This window comes from Pelobates fuscus, chromosome 13 (assembly GCF_036172605.1).
Source record: "Pelobates fuscus isolate aPelFus1 chromosome 13, aPelFus1.pri, whole genome shotgun sequence".
Classification (NCBI taxonomy): domain Eukaryota; kingdom Metazoa; phylum Chordata; class Amphibia; order Anura; family Pelobatidae; genus Pelobates; species Pelobates fuscus.
In genome coordinates, this window is record NC_086329.1 from 32,740,749 (window position 1) to 32,756,180 (window position 15,432).

Below are 15,432 nucleotides of genomic sequence, written 5' to 3' on the forward strand. Positions count from 1 at the left end.
GTAAACGTGGCTGAGACGGCTTCAAATATCCAAAATATCTAGCAAGAGGAGCATTTGGCAAACTGTTAAACAGTCCCTTCTATTATGAATACATACTTAAATAATACACTAGAGGTACCTAGACCACTACATCTCAATGAAGTAGTCTAGGTGCAACGCCGCTGTCATGTAATGTATGACAATGTCGTTTTGTAGAAATGGGAATGTATTTATTGCAGGGTTAATAAACACACCTCTAGTGGCTGCCCTGCTAGCTACTAGAGGTGCTGCTGCAACAATAGAGGTGGACTTGGTCACGTGACATTCGACGTCCATAAGGACATTGAAAGTCATCAAATGCTGATAATGCTGATAACAGGGAATTGAATGTAATGCTTCCTTATGAGAAGCATTTGATTGAATGAGCACTGCAAATGAGTTTTTCATCCCCAATCTTTCAATGTGATGCATTGAATTGGAATAGAAGGCAGTGTAGCAACAATATCTTAGGAGGAGGAGCAGGCAGCAGCACCGAGTGGAGTCATGGCGCTGGAAAAGATGTAAAAAAAAAAATATATATATTTATTTTGTTTGTAGTAGGTAATGGCTCATCAAAGAGTCAAAACAATACATTTTCATGTCCCATCTGCATTGGAGTAACCACTGAATGCCTGACACCGGTTTGTTTTTCACACTGGTTCCCTTGGTCTGTATGGCACCTGGGAGGATTCCAACAATAACGCAGATGCAATTTCCAGGTTTTGCTTAATTAAGAGAAGCAAGCGGCAGCACAGAGTGTGTCGCCACTGGAAAAGAAGCAGGTAAAATGCTTCACTCTAACCGTTGGGTGGGCCCTGAATCTCAAGAGGGACTAGTACACTACCGCTAGTAATACATGTTTGTGTTCCTCTAAGTGCTGCATGCACTTTTAGAAACAGGATGGGGAAAAAAATGGAAGGGGTGATTTCAGGTTCAGTTCGCCTTGTGATTAAACGGAGATCAATAAAAGTGTGTCACTTAAAGATACAATGTGAAGCAAATATTGTGTTATTTCACGGTCATGTTTTATTCAATTAAACAGTACTGGGTGAAACCCTAGTGCAGAGATAGGCAACCCTCCACACTCCAGATGTTTTAGACTACACCTTCCATGATGCTTTGCCAGCATTCTGGCTGTAAGAGCATTGTGGGAGATGTAGTCCACATCATTTGGCGTGCAAAAGGTTGCCTAGCCCTGCAGTGAGTACATCAGTAGCAAGTTTGTATTTGTGAAAACGGTTATTACAGAATCAAAGCATACAATGGCAACACAGAAGACCTTTTAGAATCCAATATAAATGACTAATATTAAAAAAGAGATGTTGGGACTGATTGGTCCACCTTGGCATTCTAAATGCTCACTTTTAAGAAACGGGACAACCGTGTGTAGATTTAAAAGTTTGCCATGTTTTTATATGTCTTACCTCTGAAATTCCTTTGTTCGTGTATTGGACTCTAAAACTATAAACTGGTAAAATGGCATCCCATAGCTTTCTTCTTGTCGAATAGGACATCATTAACTTCTAAATGGAATCACTAGTTCAGTCAGCATTAGCATTTCAGCTGTTGGTGCACCTCATTCTTTGACCAAAATAAATAAAAATATGCAAATTGCCCACTCAAGTCAAGCTGCATTTAAGTGACTACATTTTTAACATGCAAAATGATAGTGTAAGGCTGATTTAAATAAATAAAATCTGTAAACATAAGTATGTTAATGTGAGTAAACACAGACAATTTAATCAAGCAGTCAGTCTATTTATAATAATATAATAGTCTACAGTGCTGTCCAACATTTTTGCTGCACCTGATTGGGATAGACTTCGTGAAGACGTCCTGCGTCAATCATCTTCCATCTTGTCTTTCTTTGGGTTTCTATTTGCATTTGTCCTTTTGTATGTGGCACTTTCTGGGCCCATGGCTCTGGCTATCCATCCAGTTCTCGTCTTCTTGTTTAGAAATCCGTGATTTCCCCCTTACCTCTTTTTTTTTTTTTTTTTTTTTAAGAAAACCATATCTCATGATGACATGTCCCTCACATTACCTGTCAGTTTCTTTGTTTTTCTTTATTTTCTCCTTGTGCTCAATACCATTTCATTTTATTAAATACATTTAGTATTGTAGCTCATAATGAGGATCTGCAAAATATGTTACGTACAGGCGTATACAAATTTTCTGCTGCAGCACAAAAGCCTTTATTCGCTACCACACACAAAAAAGGCACCATTTTGATCCTCTCCAGACATTTTCAAAATAAACACTGCAGTGTTAGAAATTCATATCTGCGCTACTGTCCTTTTGCCCCTTATGTAGAAAAAAAAAATCTAAAATGTAACAAATTACTCACATATTCTCCAGCGCCAAGTCTCCCTCAGTGTTGGCACGACCTCCTCTGGTTGTGTAATGCTGAAGACATGCATCCAAGATGGCGGGCCAATTCAATGCTCCTCAGAGGAGCCCTGGGGAATGTAGGCACATGTGCGGCATTCACCACGATGCACCTATGATTCCTCCATAGAGAATCATTGCAATCAATGCATGCACGCATCATCATGGTATGCGAGTCACCAAGTAATATCCTGGTTCTCATATCCAGAGTTCTTGGGGGCATGGCTTGAGCTACAATATTGCAGTGAGTACAAGGAAGCTCTCAATTCGTATAATTAATTTCCCCTCCCCCCTTTTAAAGCTTTTACAACTATAATTATTCTTATGGTTGAAAGGAATCTGAAAATAATTTTCCAGACCCATTACTTCCTGAGCATGTGCATTCGATGGAACTGTTCAAAGAGGATATAATGATAGGGAAAGATGTAATGGTGGTGGGCTCCTATTGTGCCTTTTGGACCTACGGCAACCGACAAAAAAGGCAAATACTTATGATTAAAGGAACACTATAGTGTCAGGAATACAAACATATATTCCAGCTGACACTTTTGTTCAAGAATCGCCGTTTAGGTCACCAATCCTCATGTCCATAGAGAATAAAGGTTAAAAAATAAAAATAACATACTACTGTGGCTGGCGCCGCTTCCATGGATGAGGTCATCAGTCTTGTGTAGCATTGTGAGGCTACTGCGCATAAACAGAAAAGTGCTGCGCCAATTAGCATCTCCTCAGAGATGCAGTGAATAAATGCATCTCTATTTAAAACATTGAGCTCTTCCTTGAACTCTGCAGCACCTCTAGTGGCAGTCTGATTGACTGCCACTAGAGGTGTCCCTACATAGCAACAATCTAAACATTGTTTTTTTTCTGAAAGACCGTGTTTACATTAAAAAGCCTGCAGGAACATGCTATAGGCACCTAAATCACTACATTGAGCTGTAGTGGTTCTGGTGACTATAGTGTCCCTTTAAATATAACTGTACTTTATTTTGAACAAAGTTACATAAATAGTAACCTGAATGAAGAACGTTACATGAAGGAAACTACACATGCAATTAAAATTGTATTACCTTTATAAATCTTCTATTAATACCAAATTAACTGTCAGTCCATTAGATATGGAACTTTGCCAACTAAAAATTATAAAAACATAGGTTGCAAATGTTAACTTTATTGCATACGATTAAATACAATTTTAGATTACGGCCCTATGTTTTTCACAACAGATCACTAACCAATAATTGTTTGCTAAGGAGGAATAATAGCCTTTTAATTCCTAGGGTTTCCTACTGAAAAAGGGGAAAAAATATATATTAATTTTCTTTACACACAACAGGTTTGAGCACAGCAAAATTCTGATCTGACCAATTAAAACAAAGACAGCATATGCAATACTTTAATATTAATAAGTATTTTGTTTAATTAGAAATCACTATTTTCATATAATGAAAATGGCGAGTGTAATGACCCCCTCGTCCCACCAATTGAATTACATTATTTACACATATAATACAGAGCAATTAGAAACCACAATATTAAAATAAATGTTTAATAGATACAAAGGATATTTCTCTCCACAACATTTTTTGTGTTTTTTTTTGTTAAATTTTTTCCTGGGAAATTTGTACACCCATTTAAAAGTAAAATTCTCTACTAGCATTTAAGTGCAACATTTTTATATTAATATATAAAAAAAAAAAATGAAAAAAGAAAATTGCTAAGATTGCAGCTTCCATCTTCCTGAATTACATTTCAAGCCATGAAAATAATGACTGTCTTTGTCAAGTGCATTCCAGGCCTCCTACCATTGCAGGTTAAAACAAAATAAATCAGTGCAATACACACAATGGTGAATTAATTTTTAATAACCATCTAAAATTACGGGGGAAAGGGGATTCTCAATAAACATACTTTATTTTACACTATATATTTATAAAGATTAAATTACATTAAACTTGAAAAGTATAAAGCAAAAAGGAATGAATGTACTAATTATTCCACTGTAACGCCTAAGGAAGTTTTTTTATGTTTTCTTTTATTTTTTTTAAGGGAACTTGTAGGTGAGTAGCCAACATTACTTCAATAAGATTGATTATTTTTTTTTTTCTTTCACTGTGTAATTTTTATTTTTTTTCCTTTTATAAGTTTTCTTTAACAGAATTCCAAAAATGTACATTCTGACATTTTTATTAGGATGTTCTGTGGCTGACGAACAGCTTGTGGATCATCGGTCATTCTGGTCTTGTGGTGTATGTTTTGCAGGCAGTAGTGTGATGGCTATACTACAGTTCCACTTGGAGAATTGGCTTGGTTTTGGGATGATAATATACCCTGCAAACAAAGCATCTTTTATTAAAAAAGAACACACAAATCTTTAACAACAATACAGTCTTGGAAAAGAAGAAAAAACAAAACAAAAAACATGTTGCTATGTACAGCTTACTAGTTACCAGTTCTGGAATAATTATAGCAATTGCAGACCATTCTAAAAAGTACATAGATTAAAAAAAAATATATAAATAATATATTTTTTTTTAAATCTGTATATATTTTACATAATCAGTTTAAATCAAAACGCACCATGCAAATCTACACAGACATGCTTCTTGCTGCATAGGGACACACATTGCACACACACTGCACACTGTGTACTACAGTGATAAACACGTCTACACTGCACATTGAATAGACATACCATCACACATACACACTAGAACTGCCACTACACCATCACTCATACTGCTCACAGCCCACATAACACACAGTGTCTTAGAATATTTCCAGCTTTTGGATTGCTAGCAATATGTTGAATCTGTAGGTACACATTTGCCGTACATGGTAGCATTGCCACATATTTTATTTAAGTAATGGGAGTCCCCTAGGTTCAAGCTGTGGATCCCATTAAAATCGCCATGAAGGAAGTAACTTGTTTTTGTCCAATTAAAATTTTTAATTGAATTTTCCATGTATTTAAAAAAATAAAATAAAAAAGTATTACATCGCCTCTAAAAATAATTCTAGAACTATTTGAACTAGTTACAGTTGCTGGCTGGACATTTCAGAAGTGAATATGACCTTTTGCAGCATAGCTGAGGGAGACCAGAATTAATGGACAGATCCGAGCACCATAACCACTACAGCAACTGTAGAGGTAACGGTGCTAGGAGTGCCCTGGGACCCCCCCACCCCATGTAAGTCCTAGCTCATTGGCAGAGTGTCAGACAGTGAGCCTCTTGCTCTCTGATATAGTGGGGGACGGGAGCATTGTCCAGTGGACCCCCACTATACAGACCATTCTAACCGTTTGACTACTTACTATTTATATTCTCTGCACAACGCCCTTCAAATAATAGGTAGAATACATTTTCCCATGAGTATCAGAATACAAAAAATGTGACAAACGGTTAGACTATTCTGCTCTCATTTTTCTTCTCCTGATTTAGCTCTCCTTGGCATCGAGCTATCCTATGCTCTACGCAAGCTTTGAGTGTGTCTCAATAAATAGCTGCTATACAAACATTTTAAAAAGCTACATTTCTCTTTCAGCCCGGGCTTTCTATAAAGCCTGTCAGTTTTACACATCGTAAATTTGAAATGTTACCCCATCAATTGAATACAAATTTACATGAATCCACTTTCATAAATCATGCAGTCCAGTTTCCCACATTGGATGAAATCACAGGTGTCAACAGCACACCCAGATTGCAATAGTTAATAGTTAAGGCCCTGGGAGAACAACAACATTTGCACATGGTGAACAAGAAAATGTGTAGCAGAGTAGTAAAATAATCTGTTTTGCTATACAATATGCTTGGGTGGGCATTTATTTAAATGAAAAAAAAAAAAAACATTTTATTCATGATGTGCACATGCACATATACACACACACACACACACAATTTGTGGTTTGTATATAATTTTAGAACTACCTTTTATAACTCACACACAGCTTTTAAATTTTTACACACATCTACCGGTATATGACAGGGCAGATCATGTGCATGCCGGTGAAGAAACGTTTAGATTTATTGTGTTAATTTCAATGTTAAAGAATTAAAAGTAAGGTAATTGAATCTAAAATGGCTGTAATATCAGATTTTAAAATCAGCATAAATTTGAGAATATATCAAAACTTCACGGATCTAAAGGGACACTATAGTACCCAGGTCATTACATCTCATTGAAGTTGTCTGGGTGCAGCATCCCAATCCCATTAATCCTGCAATATAAAGGATTGCAGTTTCAGAAAAAAGGCAATAATTAGAATGCAAGGTTAGGTCCTCATTCTATTGCCTCTAGAGGCACTTCTGGCATTTACACAGAGTTGAACTGTGAATCGACGCTGGACGTCCTCATGCTCTCCATGAAACAAGCCCGTTTTCCTGGCACTGCAGGGCCCCCCATCCCATGTTGCTGAATGCCCCTTCAGTGACTTACCCGAATCCAGCTCCGCCCAAGCTCCTCCCCTGCCAACTTCAGCTAGCGGGGGAGACCCAGTGCACATGTGCGGTAATGGCTGCGGGCACGTATTAGACCTCCCCATAGGAAAGCATTATTCAATACTTTCCTATGGGGATTCCGGCGACGCTGGAGGTCCTCATGCATAGCATATGGCTCTCTGATAGAAAGAGGACTTAACCTTGCAAGTTAATTATTGTAGTTTATAAAAACCACAATAATTACACTTGCAGGATTAAGGGTGATGGGAGTTGGCACCCAGACCACTCCAATGAGCAGAAGTGGTCTGGGTGCCTGGAGTGTCCCTTTAAGTGTCTCCCAATTGCCGTTGTCAGACACTGGGGAAAAAAAGTGTTTAAACCTTAAATACTAACCCTATAGTGTTCTTTTAAGTATATTGAAAACGATATTTCCTATTTCTGCTTTTAAATATTAACTTTTCTCACCCACAAACATGACCCATTAAAGGGAGACTCCATTTCCAAAATGTAAAAAAATTAAATTAAAATAAAAAAAAAAGTAATTTCCATAAAAATAAAATCACTATTTGGTAGAAAACGTGCACAGACAGGTTGTTACAAAAGATTAATTTAGAAACGTGCCAATTTCTATAAAAAATCTGTACATTTTATTATCAAATGGGGTGTGGGGAGGGGAAAACAGGAACAAAACACTTCACACAAAGCAAGCAAAAGTGCTTTAGCAGTCTGGTGTGTCGCTTTAAATTATGGGGTTAATGTTTACTGGGTTTTTTCCACCCTCTTTGCAAGTCAAAAAATTAGTAGACAGAAAAACGTTAAAGTTCTATCTAGCACCTACTTAGCCACACTGATAATGCAGAAGTGTGGATTCTGCATTCAGTGAATTTTGTCTAACCCAGACTGTGGTGCTAGGAGTGCTTAGGCGGATTTTTGTCAGACTGCACCAAAGTGATCTGAAAAAAAATCTAAGCACCAGAGACTCTAGGAAAAATAACCACTAAGCTGTAGGGTTTATTTGACTTAGTGTGTCTCTAAGCTCTCAGATCATACAAAAATACAGAGAATGTTGGCATCACTAATTAAAAGATTACATAAAGCATCATAACCACTACAGCAGGTTGTAGTGATTATGATACCAGAACTATCCTGGCCTAGTATACCAGTAATGGAGCAAGTCGTTTAGCAACAGTGTGTCCCCCTTACGTGGGTCACCGCCGATCTCTGATGATACCTAGTGGTCCAGCGAAGCACTTTGGGTTTCTGCACAGCTACAGAAGCAGTGACAGTTAACATTTATTGGCTGGGAGGCACGGCTACAGAAGCACTGACTGCTCCTAGCCAATCACTGACATTCTGTGCAAGAAGAGTTGCAGAGAATTGGCATTAGCCAGCCCAGCAGTTAAGGGATTAATCTCTGTATGTGCAGTCTTTCAAAGTGAAGCACTAAACACACAGACTCCAGGCACCATGACCAGTTCAAATCACTGTAACCCTTTAACCCTTTAAATACTAAACTTTAAACTGTTGGGACCAGAAGGTTAGTGCATTATGCATGAATATATAGTCTAAATCACAAACATGCATATTCATAGGCATTAGAAAACTGTTCTATTCACCATAAAATGTCCTTTTTCTTTGAATTAGCGGTAGTATGGAGAGAACTTGCATCTGTTTGAGGCTTTACAGACAGCACCGAATTGCTATTTAAACATTTGGATCACCCCTTGCTGATCATCCATGGAACAAAAAACAAAACAAAAAAACAATATATATCCAAGTAAACAGAATCCACTTTGAAGTTAATAAAATTTAACTTTTAATTCATATAAACAAAATTAAAATATACATCAACATTTTAGCTCACATCAGGAGCCTTCCTCAGGATGTCAAATATTTAATTATATAAACGTTGATGTATATTCTTTTATTTTATTTTTTTTATATGAATTAAAAGTTACATTTTATTATAACTTCAAAGACCCTGGATTGCAATCCGTTTACTTAGATACCTACACATTTTGCTGGATTTGCACCGGGCAATAGGGTCATTTACACCTGGAGTGCAAGCATACTGGATTTTTTTTTTATTTATATATAAATTAAATCATTTATGTAAAAGTAGGATGGGCTTGATCATTCACAATAGCACCTTCCACCTCAATGCAGCCTCTGGAGAGAGAGGGGGAGGGAATTTGTTCTACTGACAGTCCCAAAATGTAGACACAAAAGGGACACTATGGTCACCACTTAATCTCATTGAAGTGGACTGGGTGCAGTGTACTTGCCCCTTTTAACCCTGCAATGTAAAACACTGCAGATTAAAAAAAAAATATATATATATATTTGTTTACATTGCAGGGTTAAGCCGATGCAGATTGTTGGTCACCCTTGGGCCTAATTTTTCAAGGTTTCACATTCCTGCCTTCAGCTGAACTCACAGAGAAGAGTGACGTGAGGTCACGATGTGACACCTTATTGGGTGGCAGCTGGAGTTTGTAGATGTGGAAGACTGCATGCTGTGACTGGGAGAGACAAGCAAGTTAGCGGTAATATGGTTAAATTACAAGGCAGATATCGATAAACAGAACTATCGGCTAATAATCTGCAGAACTGAATCTGTCTAGTCAAGTCCACTTCTAATGGCTGGCAGCATGACTGCCACTAGAGGTGCTTCCGCTGCACTGACCGAGTATAACTTGATTACGTGACACGGAAGCCTCTATAGGAAAGCATTGACTCAGTGCTTTCCTATGGAGAAGTTCGAATGCACATTGGTCCTCTATGAGGAGCATTGGACGGGACTATCATGTAGGGAGTGGAGGTGAACTACGCTGACGTAGCCTCGGCACTGGAAAAATGTACCGTAAGTCTAATATATATATATATTTACTTTAGTGTGACGAGGGGGGCGGAGGGGAAGGTGGTCTAATTTTCGAAACAATGTTTGGTTCAAATAAACAAAGTTTCTTGACATCTACAAAGAGAAAATTTGCTGTGAAGCGGATTAGAAGGATTTTTACAGAAAAAGCCACAAAATAAGCTCTTGATTACGAGTAGCAGAACTGAACACGTCTGAAGGATGGAAGCAGTCCGAAAACCACTTTACTTTAATTGGAAAGTAAGTACAGAGGACGACCTTTAACTTAACCTGCTTAGCAGATATGATGGCTATGAGAAATGTAGCTTTCCAGGAAACAAGTCAATTGACAGTCAGAGGTTCAAACAGATCTTCTGTTAAGGTAGACTAATACCATATTCAGATTCCAGGTAATAACTAGTTCAAACTTTGACTCTGATCAGGGGTATGTATAGCAGACAGAACAGAGTGGATTGGCTGCAGTGTGAATAGTGAGAGAGTGACTGCAAACAGACTAAGACCCTTTGCAAATTTCAATTGGAGAAATGGTATAAAGCATTTCAACAAGGACAGATCTACACTAGCGGTCATCCTTTTTATCCCTCTCTTCAAAACTATAGGTTGATATTTTCTCGGATTGTAATTGAATGTTTACAACTTCTGGATCTATGCTGTGTGCTCTCTCCATGGTCCTTTCAGCAGCCAAAAGGGAATATATGACTGTAGCAAGAGGAGGATGGTGAAGAACTGAAAAGGCATCTAGAACATCTAGTTTGTCTATTCTGTACACATAACAAAGTTCTGCAGCTTTGTGTGGTGCTCAAGCCATCGGGTCAATTATTGGACTCTGAAGCAATTCCTGATTTTTTTTCTTCTTCTTTAAAAATTGTATATATTTTTCTGCCAAGGACTACTCCACTTGTTTTAACTGGTTTCTGCTTAGACAGCCAGCTAATAGTTTGCCTAATCTCAAAAATCACATTGACATGGTTCCTCCTTGGCGACTGACGGGTTGTGGGCAAGATACGGTTGTGGAGTTTTCCCCAATGTGACTTGAACCCATTGATTTAAAAAAAAAAAAAAAGTCATGGTGTTAAAACAGCTTTGAAGTTTAATGCCCTCTATGCGGTTCCCCTTTGCTTCCAGAAGTTCAGTTACTAATCGGAGAATATCCATAATTTCAAAATACATTTCTAAATTCGGGTCAAAGTAGCCAAGCTGGAAACATTCTCTAAGTCAGCTATCCTTTTAGTTTGGCTACTTTAGCCTTACATTTGAAAAAAAGAACACTGTAAGAGCCAGTGTCTCGGAGAAACCTCTTCTAATGGCACTCTTTCTCAGAGTCTAGTGCTGTTTCCTCAGAGTTTTAGGGACACTATAGGCACCCAGACCACTTTTTCAGAGAAACTGCAATGTTTACATTGCAAGGCTCAGTCTGCCTCTAGTGGCTATCTCCCAGCCAGCCACTAGACACACCTCCTCGATTCCCAAGGAGTTAAACAACGCTGGACGTCCTCACGCTTTGCATGAGGACACCCAGTGTCTCAAATATCCCCATTGGAAAGCACTGATTCAATGCTTTCCTAGGGGGAAGGCCTAATGCACATCACTAGTTTGGGGAATACAAAACTATTCTTAACATTGTAGTGTTCCTTTACAGACTGAACCTCTGAATAGAGAAGACTGAAATTCTAAAGTCTAAGATTCTCCTATAATCATCTTTAGAACCTTAAAGGGACTCTCCAGTGCCAGGAAAACAATCCGTTTTCCTGGCACTGCAGGTCCCCACTCACTCCCAATCCACGGTTGCTGAAGGGGTGAAAACCCCTTCAGTCACTTACCTGAGCCGCCGCTCCTCATTACGTCGACCAGTGGGCGAGACTGATCCCGCCCGCCGAGACCTAATGCCGCGCATTAGAGCTCTCCCTAGGAAAGCATTGAAAATGCCTTTCAATGCTTTCCTATGGGGGAATTGAGCGACGCTGGAGGTCCTCACACAGCGTGAGGACGTCCAGCGACGCTTTAGCACAGGTTTTGTGTGCTATGGACCAGGAAGTGCCCTCTAGTGGCTGTCAAGTAGACAGCCACTAGAGGTGGAGTTAACCCTGCAAGGTAATTATTGCAGTTTATTAAAAAAACTGCAATAATTACACTTGCAGGGTTAAGGGTAATGGGAGTTCGCACCCAGACCCCTCCAATGGGCAGAAGTGGTCTGGGTGCCTGGCGGGTCCCTTTAACCCCTTAAGGACACATGACATGTGTGACATGTCATGATTCCCTTTTATTCCAGAAGTTTGGTCCTTAAGGGGTTAACATCTTTATTCGCTTCCTCTGACTTTTCTAGTTAGTACATCTATCTCCCTCCTACAGGCCTTTTCTTGAGGAAGAACCTTCTTGCGGTTTTAACAGGCATTAAGAGAAATGCCCAAAAGTCTGCCTAGTTTGAAAAGCATGTGAACATTTGAAGCAAATAGACTAGGTCTTCAGACTCCTCAGACAAACTTTTTGACCTTGTCCAACCACATCTTTGCGCCCTTGCCACTGAAACCCCTAGAGCTGTGCCCTGTGCTGCTGCTGCTGCTGCTGCAGACTAGTAAAATCGTTGGAGAAAAATTTTAGGATCTATTGGGATCTTTTAAACAAGAGGGCTCCCCAACGGAGTGGTGGCAATATCCATTTTAGGAAGAGCCACTAATGGTTTATATTCACCTAGAACTGCAAACAGATTATTGAAAAGCGGGGTAACCCATTTAACATAATTTCCTTTTAAGTTTAATCAAATGGAAAGGCTCTGTGGTTGTTTTTGCCTTACAAGAGTATTCTTCCATTTTTAATTTCTTTTATAATCTTATATACATCACTCATGGATCAGTCAATACGTTTCAACATGGAAAATTAGGTTGATTATATACCTGTAACCCAACGGTTTTCTTTTATTTATTTTTTCCTTGAACCTGAATGAAACTTTAATAAACTGAGATTTCTGAAAGATCATACATCTCCCACTCAAACATTCAAAAATGCCTAGTACAAATTGGACTGGAGCTAGTTGGATAAACAAAGATATTTGTCTTTTCAGCAACGTCCACTGCATTCTGGAGCAAGGATTTCACAGCTTTATCATTGACTCATCAGGTAAGGGAACATTTCTGAGTGTGCACCTTAAAAGGAAAACTATAGGGTTAGGAATACATTCATTCATTCCTTCTCAACACCAGTGACCTGCTCCACCTCCTTGGCGGAAATCAGTCTCTCTCAGCCAAGCTAATGCTTTCCAATAGGAAAGCATTTGGAGACTAGCGCGCATGCACACCAAAACACTGCTCCCATTAAGTGGTCTCTCTGAGGCTCATTGTTATAGCAGTTTAACTTGAATGTTTTGACAGAAGCGCCTTTAGTGGCTGATAACCCTGCAATGTAATGCAGAACAGCAATGTTTTCAGTTGCATGCTTAAAAATTTGAGTGGCAGGGCAACCAGACCACTTCATTGAGATGAAGTGGTCTGGGTGCCAACAGTGTCCCTTTAACCCCTTAAGGACCAAACTTCTGGAATAAAAGGGAATCATGACATGTCACACATGTCATGTGTCCTTAAGGGGTTAAGTGCTTGGTCATTGACACAGTCTTCCTTTTTCCCTTATGTGGTAATTCAGCTGGATTAAACATCTTAGAAAAATAGAAATTAAAAACCATGGGCAACATAAATAAAACATTACACAAAAAAAAAAACACAAAAAAAAAAAAACACATTGCCCAAGAGCCCTACCAATAAAATCTACACAGAGTGTAAAATGCTGGCACACAGCAGCTATAGAGAACATTACCCTTGGTCTAGCTGGTCTGGCATTTAAATAAATTTTAGTCACAGGAAATGCAAATTTCAGTTTGAAATGTTGGCAATCACATTATGCATGCAAAACAGCACTCTGAAACCTTGCTGGAATGCAGCGCAACTTCTTGAAGTGTGGATTTTATCCCCTGAAGAATCCAGTTTAGCATGCTAATGCAACACAATTATACAATTTCTAGCATCTGGAAAGATTAGGAGGTAGCAAGAACATGGAAAGCTGGTACTCCGGAGGAGTTCCAAGAGCGGACAAGAAAGGGTCATGAAGTTACCACCACAAATGAACTGCAGTAGACTGCCAACACCCATCTGTCCCTTAAGAGGCACTGGCAAGTAAATAGGACCTAGCGGATTTACAAAATGATTTATAGCCCAGGGAGTAGTAGTAACTGGTGTTACACATTGTTACATTTTAATTAAGTGCGATCTGTAGGGCCTAGAAGAAAGTACGAACGATCCTGTTGTTTTCACTGTCACTATGAGTATGTAAAATTGCAATAATAAAAAAAAAAAAAAAAGTTAAAATACGTCGGGAGACAGAAGAAAAAAAAAAAAACACATAAAAAACGGTCACAATAAAAAGGGAAAGTTATGATGAAGACACTTACCTGCCCCGCCTTTATCCCCACACCTTACAAATTACATGTGCACCATTTTTGGTACTGCATACTCATCTCTCAGAAACATTTGAAATTTTAGATTTTTATTTTTTAAATTTATACATACTTACATTATTCTGATTGGAAATTGCCAGCATATATTAAGATTGAATCAATAGCAATTAGAATGAGTCTGTGCATTATACGCAGCGGCATAGTCAACATTTTTTTTTTTTTTTTTAAACACGTTCCATTCTTTATTTACAAAGAAAAACATGAAAATTTTGCTATTGCGTAAAAAGGCAAGTACAAGTGTCTTTGTTCTGGTCCTGCACGGTTTCTAAATACTTAAGCCGTGAAAATACAATTTAGGGGTCTTAAAACGGACATACCTAGTAGCACAGAACCTATTCTTCGAGTCATTATACAGCTAATGTGTATTAATACACGTTGGGGGAGAGTGACAGGGAGAGACAGTTTTATTAGAGGTTCTATTGGTTTTACATTAACAACTAACCGGTTTACTATACTCAAACTGGTTCTGCTGAAGCCTGGAGAAAACCTGCATACATATTTTTCCAGAGGTCATAATGTTCTGAACAAGTGCTTAACCAATACATTAGGATTTAAGTTGCCACAGACTAGTCACCTTCTGATCTGTATCAGAAGTGGCAAACATGTTGCATTGCTATAAAGTTTGAAGACCAAACACTTGTAAGGCTCAATTGCTTGGTTGGGGATTAACAATTGCTGGTGTCCAGCAACTACGAGTGTGCAATAGGATTACCACATCTGGGATAAAACGATTTTTTAGTTTATTTTTGTAAAACTGTGTTATACTATATATAACGTTACTAATGCCATTATCCACATCCAGAAAACAAGATATTGGAATGAGTGATATAGACAGAAGACATTTCTAAATATGTGCGCTTTTAAACCGGGGAGTAAAATAAAAGGTTCCAGTATATATATAAAAAAAAAAAAAAAAGGTGGTGTATGAAAGTTACACATGGAGAATACTAAAGAATATCAAGGTAACTGTTTTATTTACAGGAATACAGATCTTATTAGCTTAATCGAATAAATCTTACGTCCACGGTAAGTTATTTTTAAGATTGACTCGATATATATTGATACACTTTTTTTTCCTTCTTCGATACTTGAACAAGTGCTTCCAGGTATGTGAAAGGGCACCGTCCATTCTCATGCTCTGTAGGGCTCACTATAACTTCAGATTAGACTTCAAGCTGACCAACACAAAAATGTATTTGTTTTCCTGC

The 15,432-nt window shown here is 38.3% G+C and overlaps 1 protein-coding gene across 1 annotated transcript in view; it reads right to left on the minus strand.

The window, feature by feature from the left end:
• Positions 1-3,557: 3,557 nt before the first annotated feature.
• The window catches only part of WDR20 (WD repeat domain 20), a 33,526-nt gene continuing 21,651 nt past the window's right edge, over positions 3,558-15,432 (minus strand). The window contains exon 4 of the mRNA XM_063438954.1: positions 3,558-4,737. Within this exon, the coding sequence (XP_063295024.1) occupies positions 4,684-4,737 (54 nt within the window). The 3' untranslated portion in view covers positions 3,558-4,683. The remainder of the gene's footprint in view (positions 4,738-15,432) is intronic.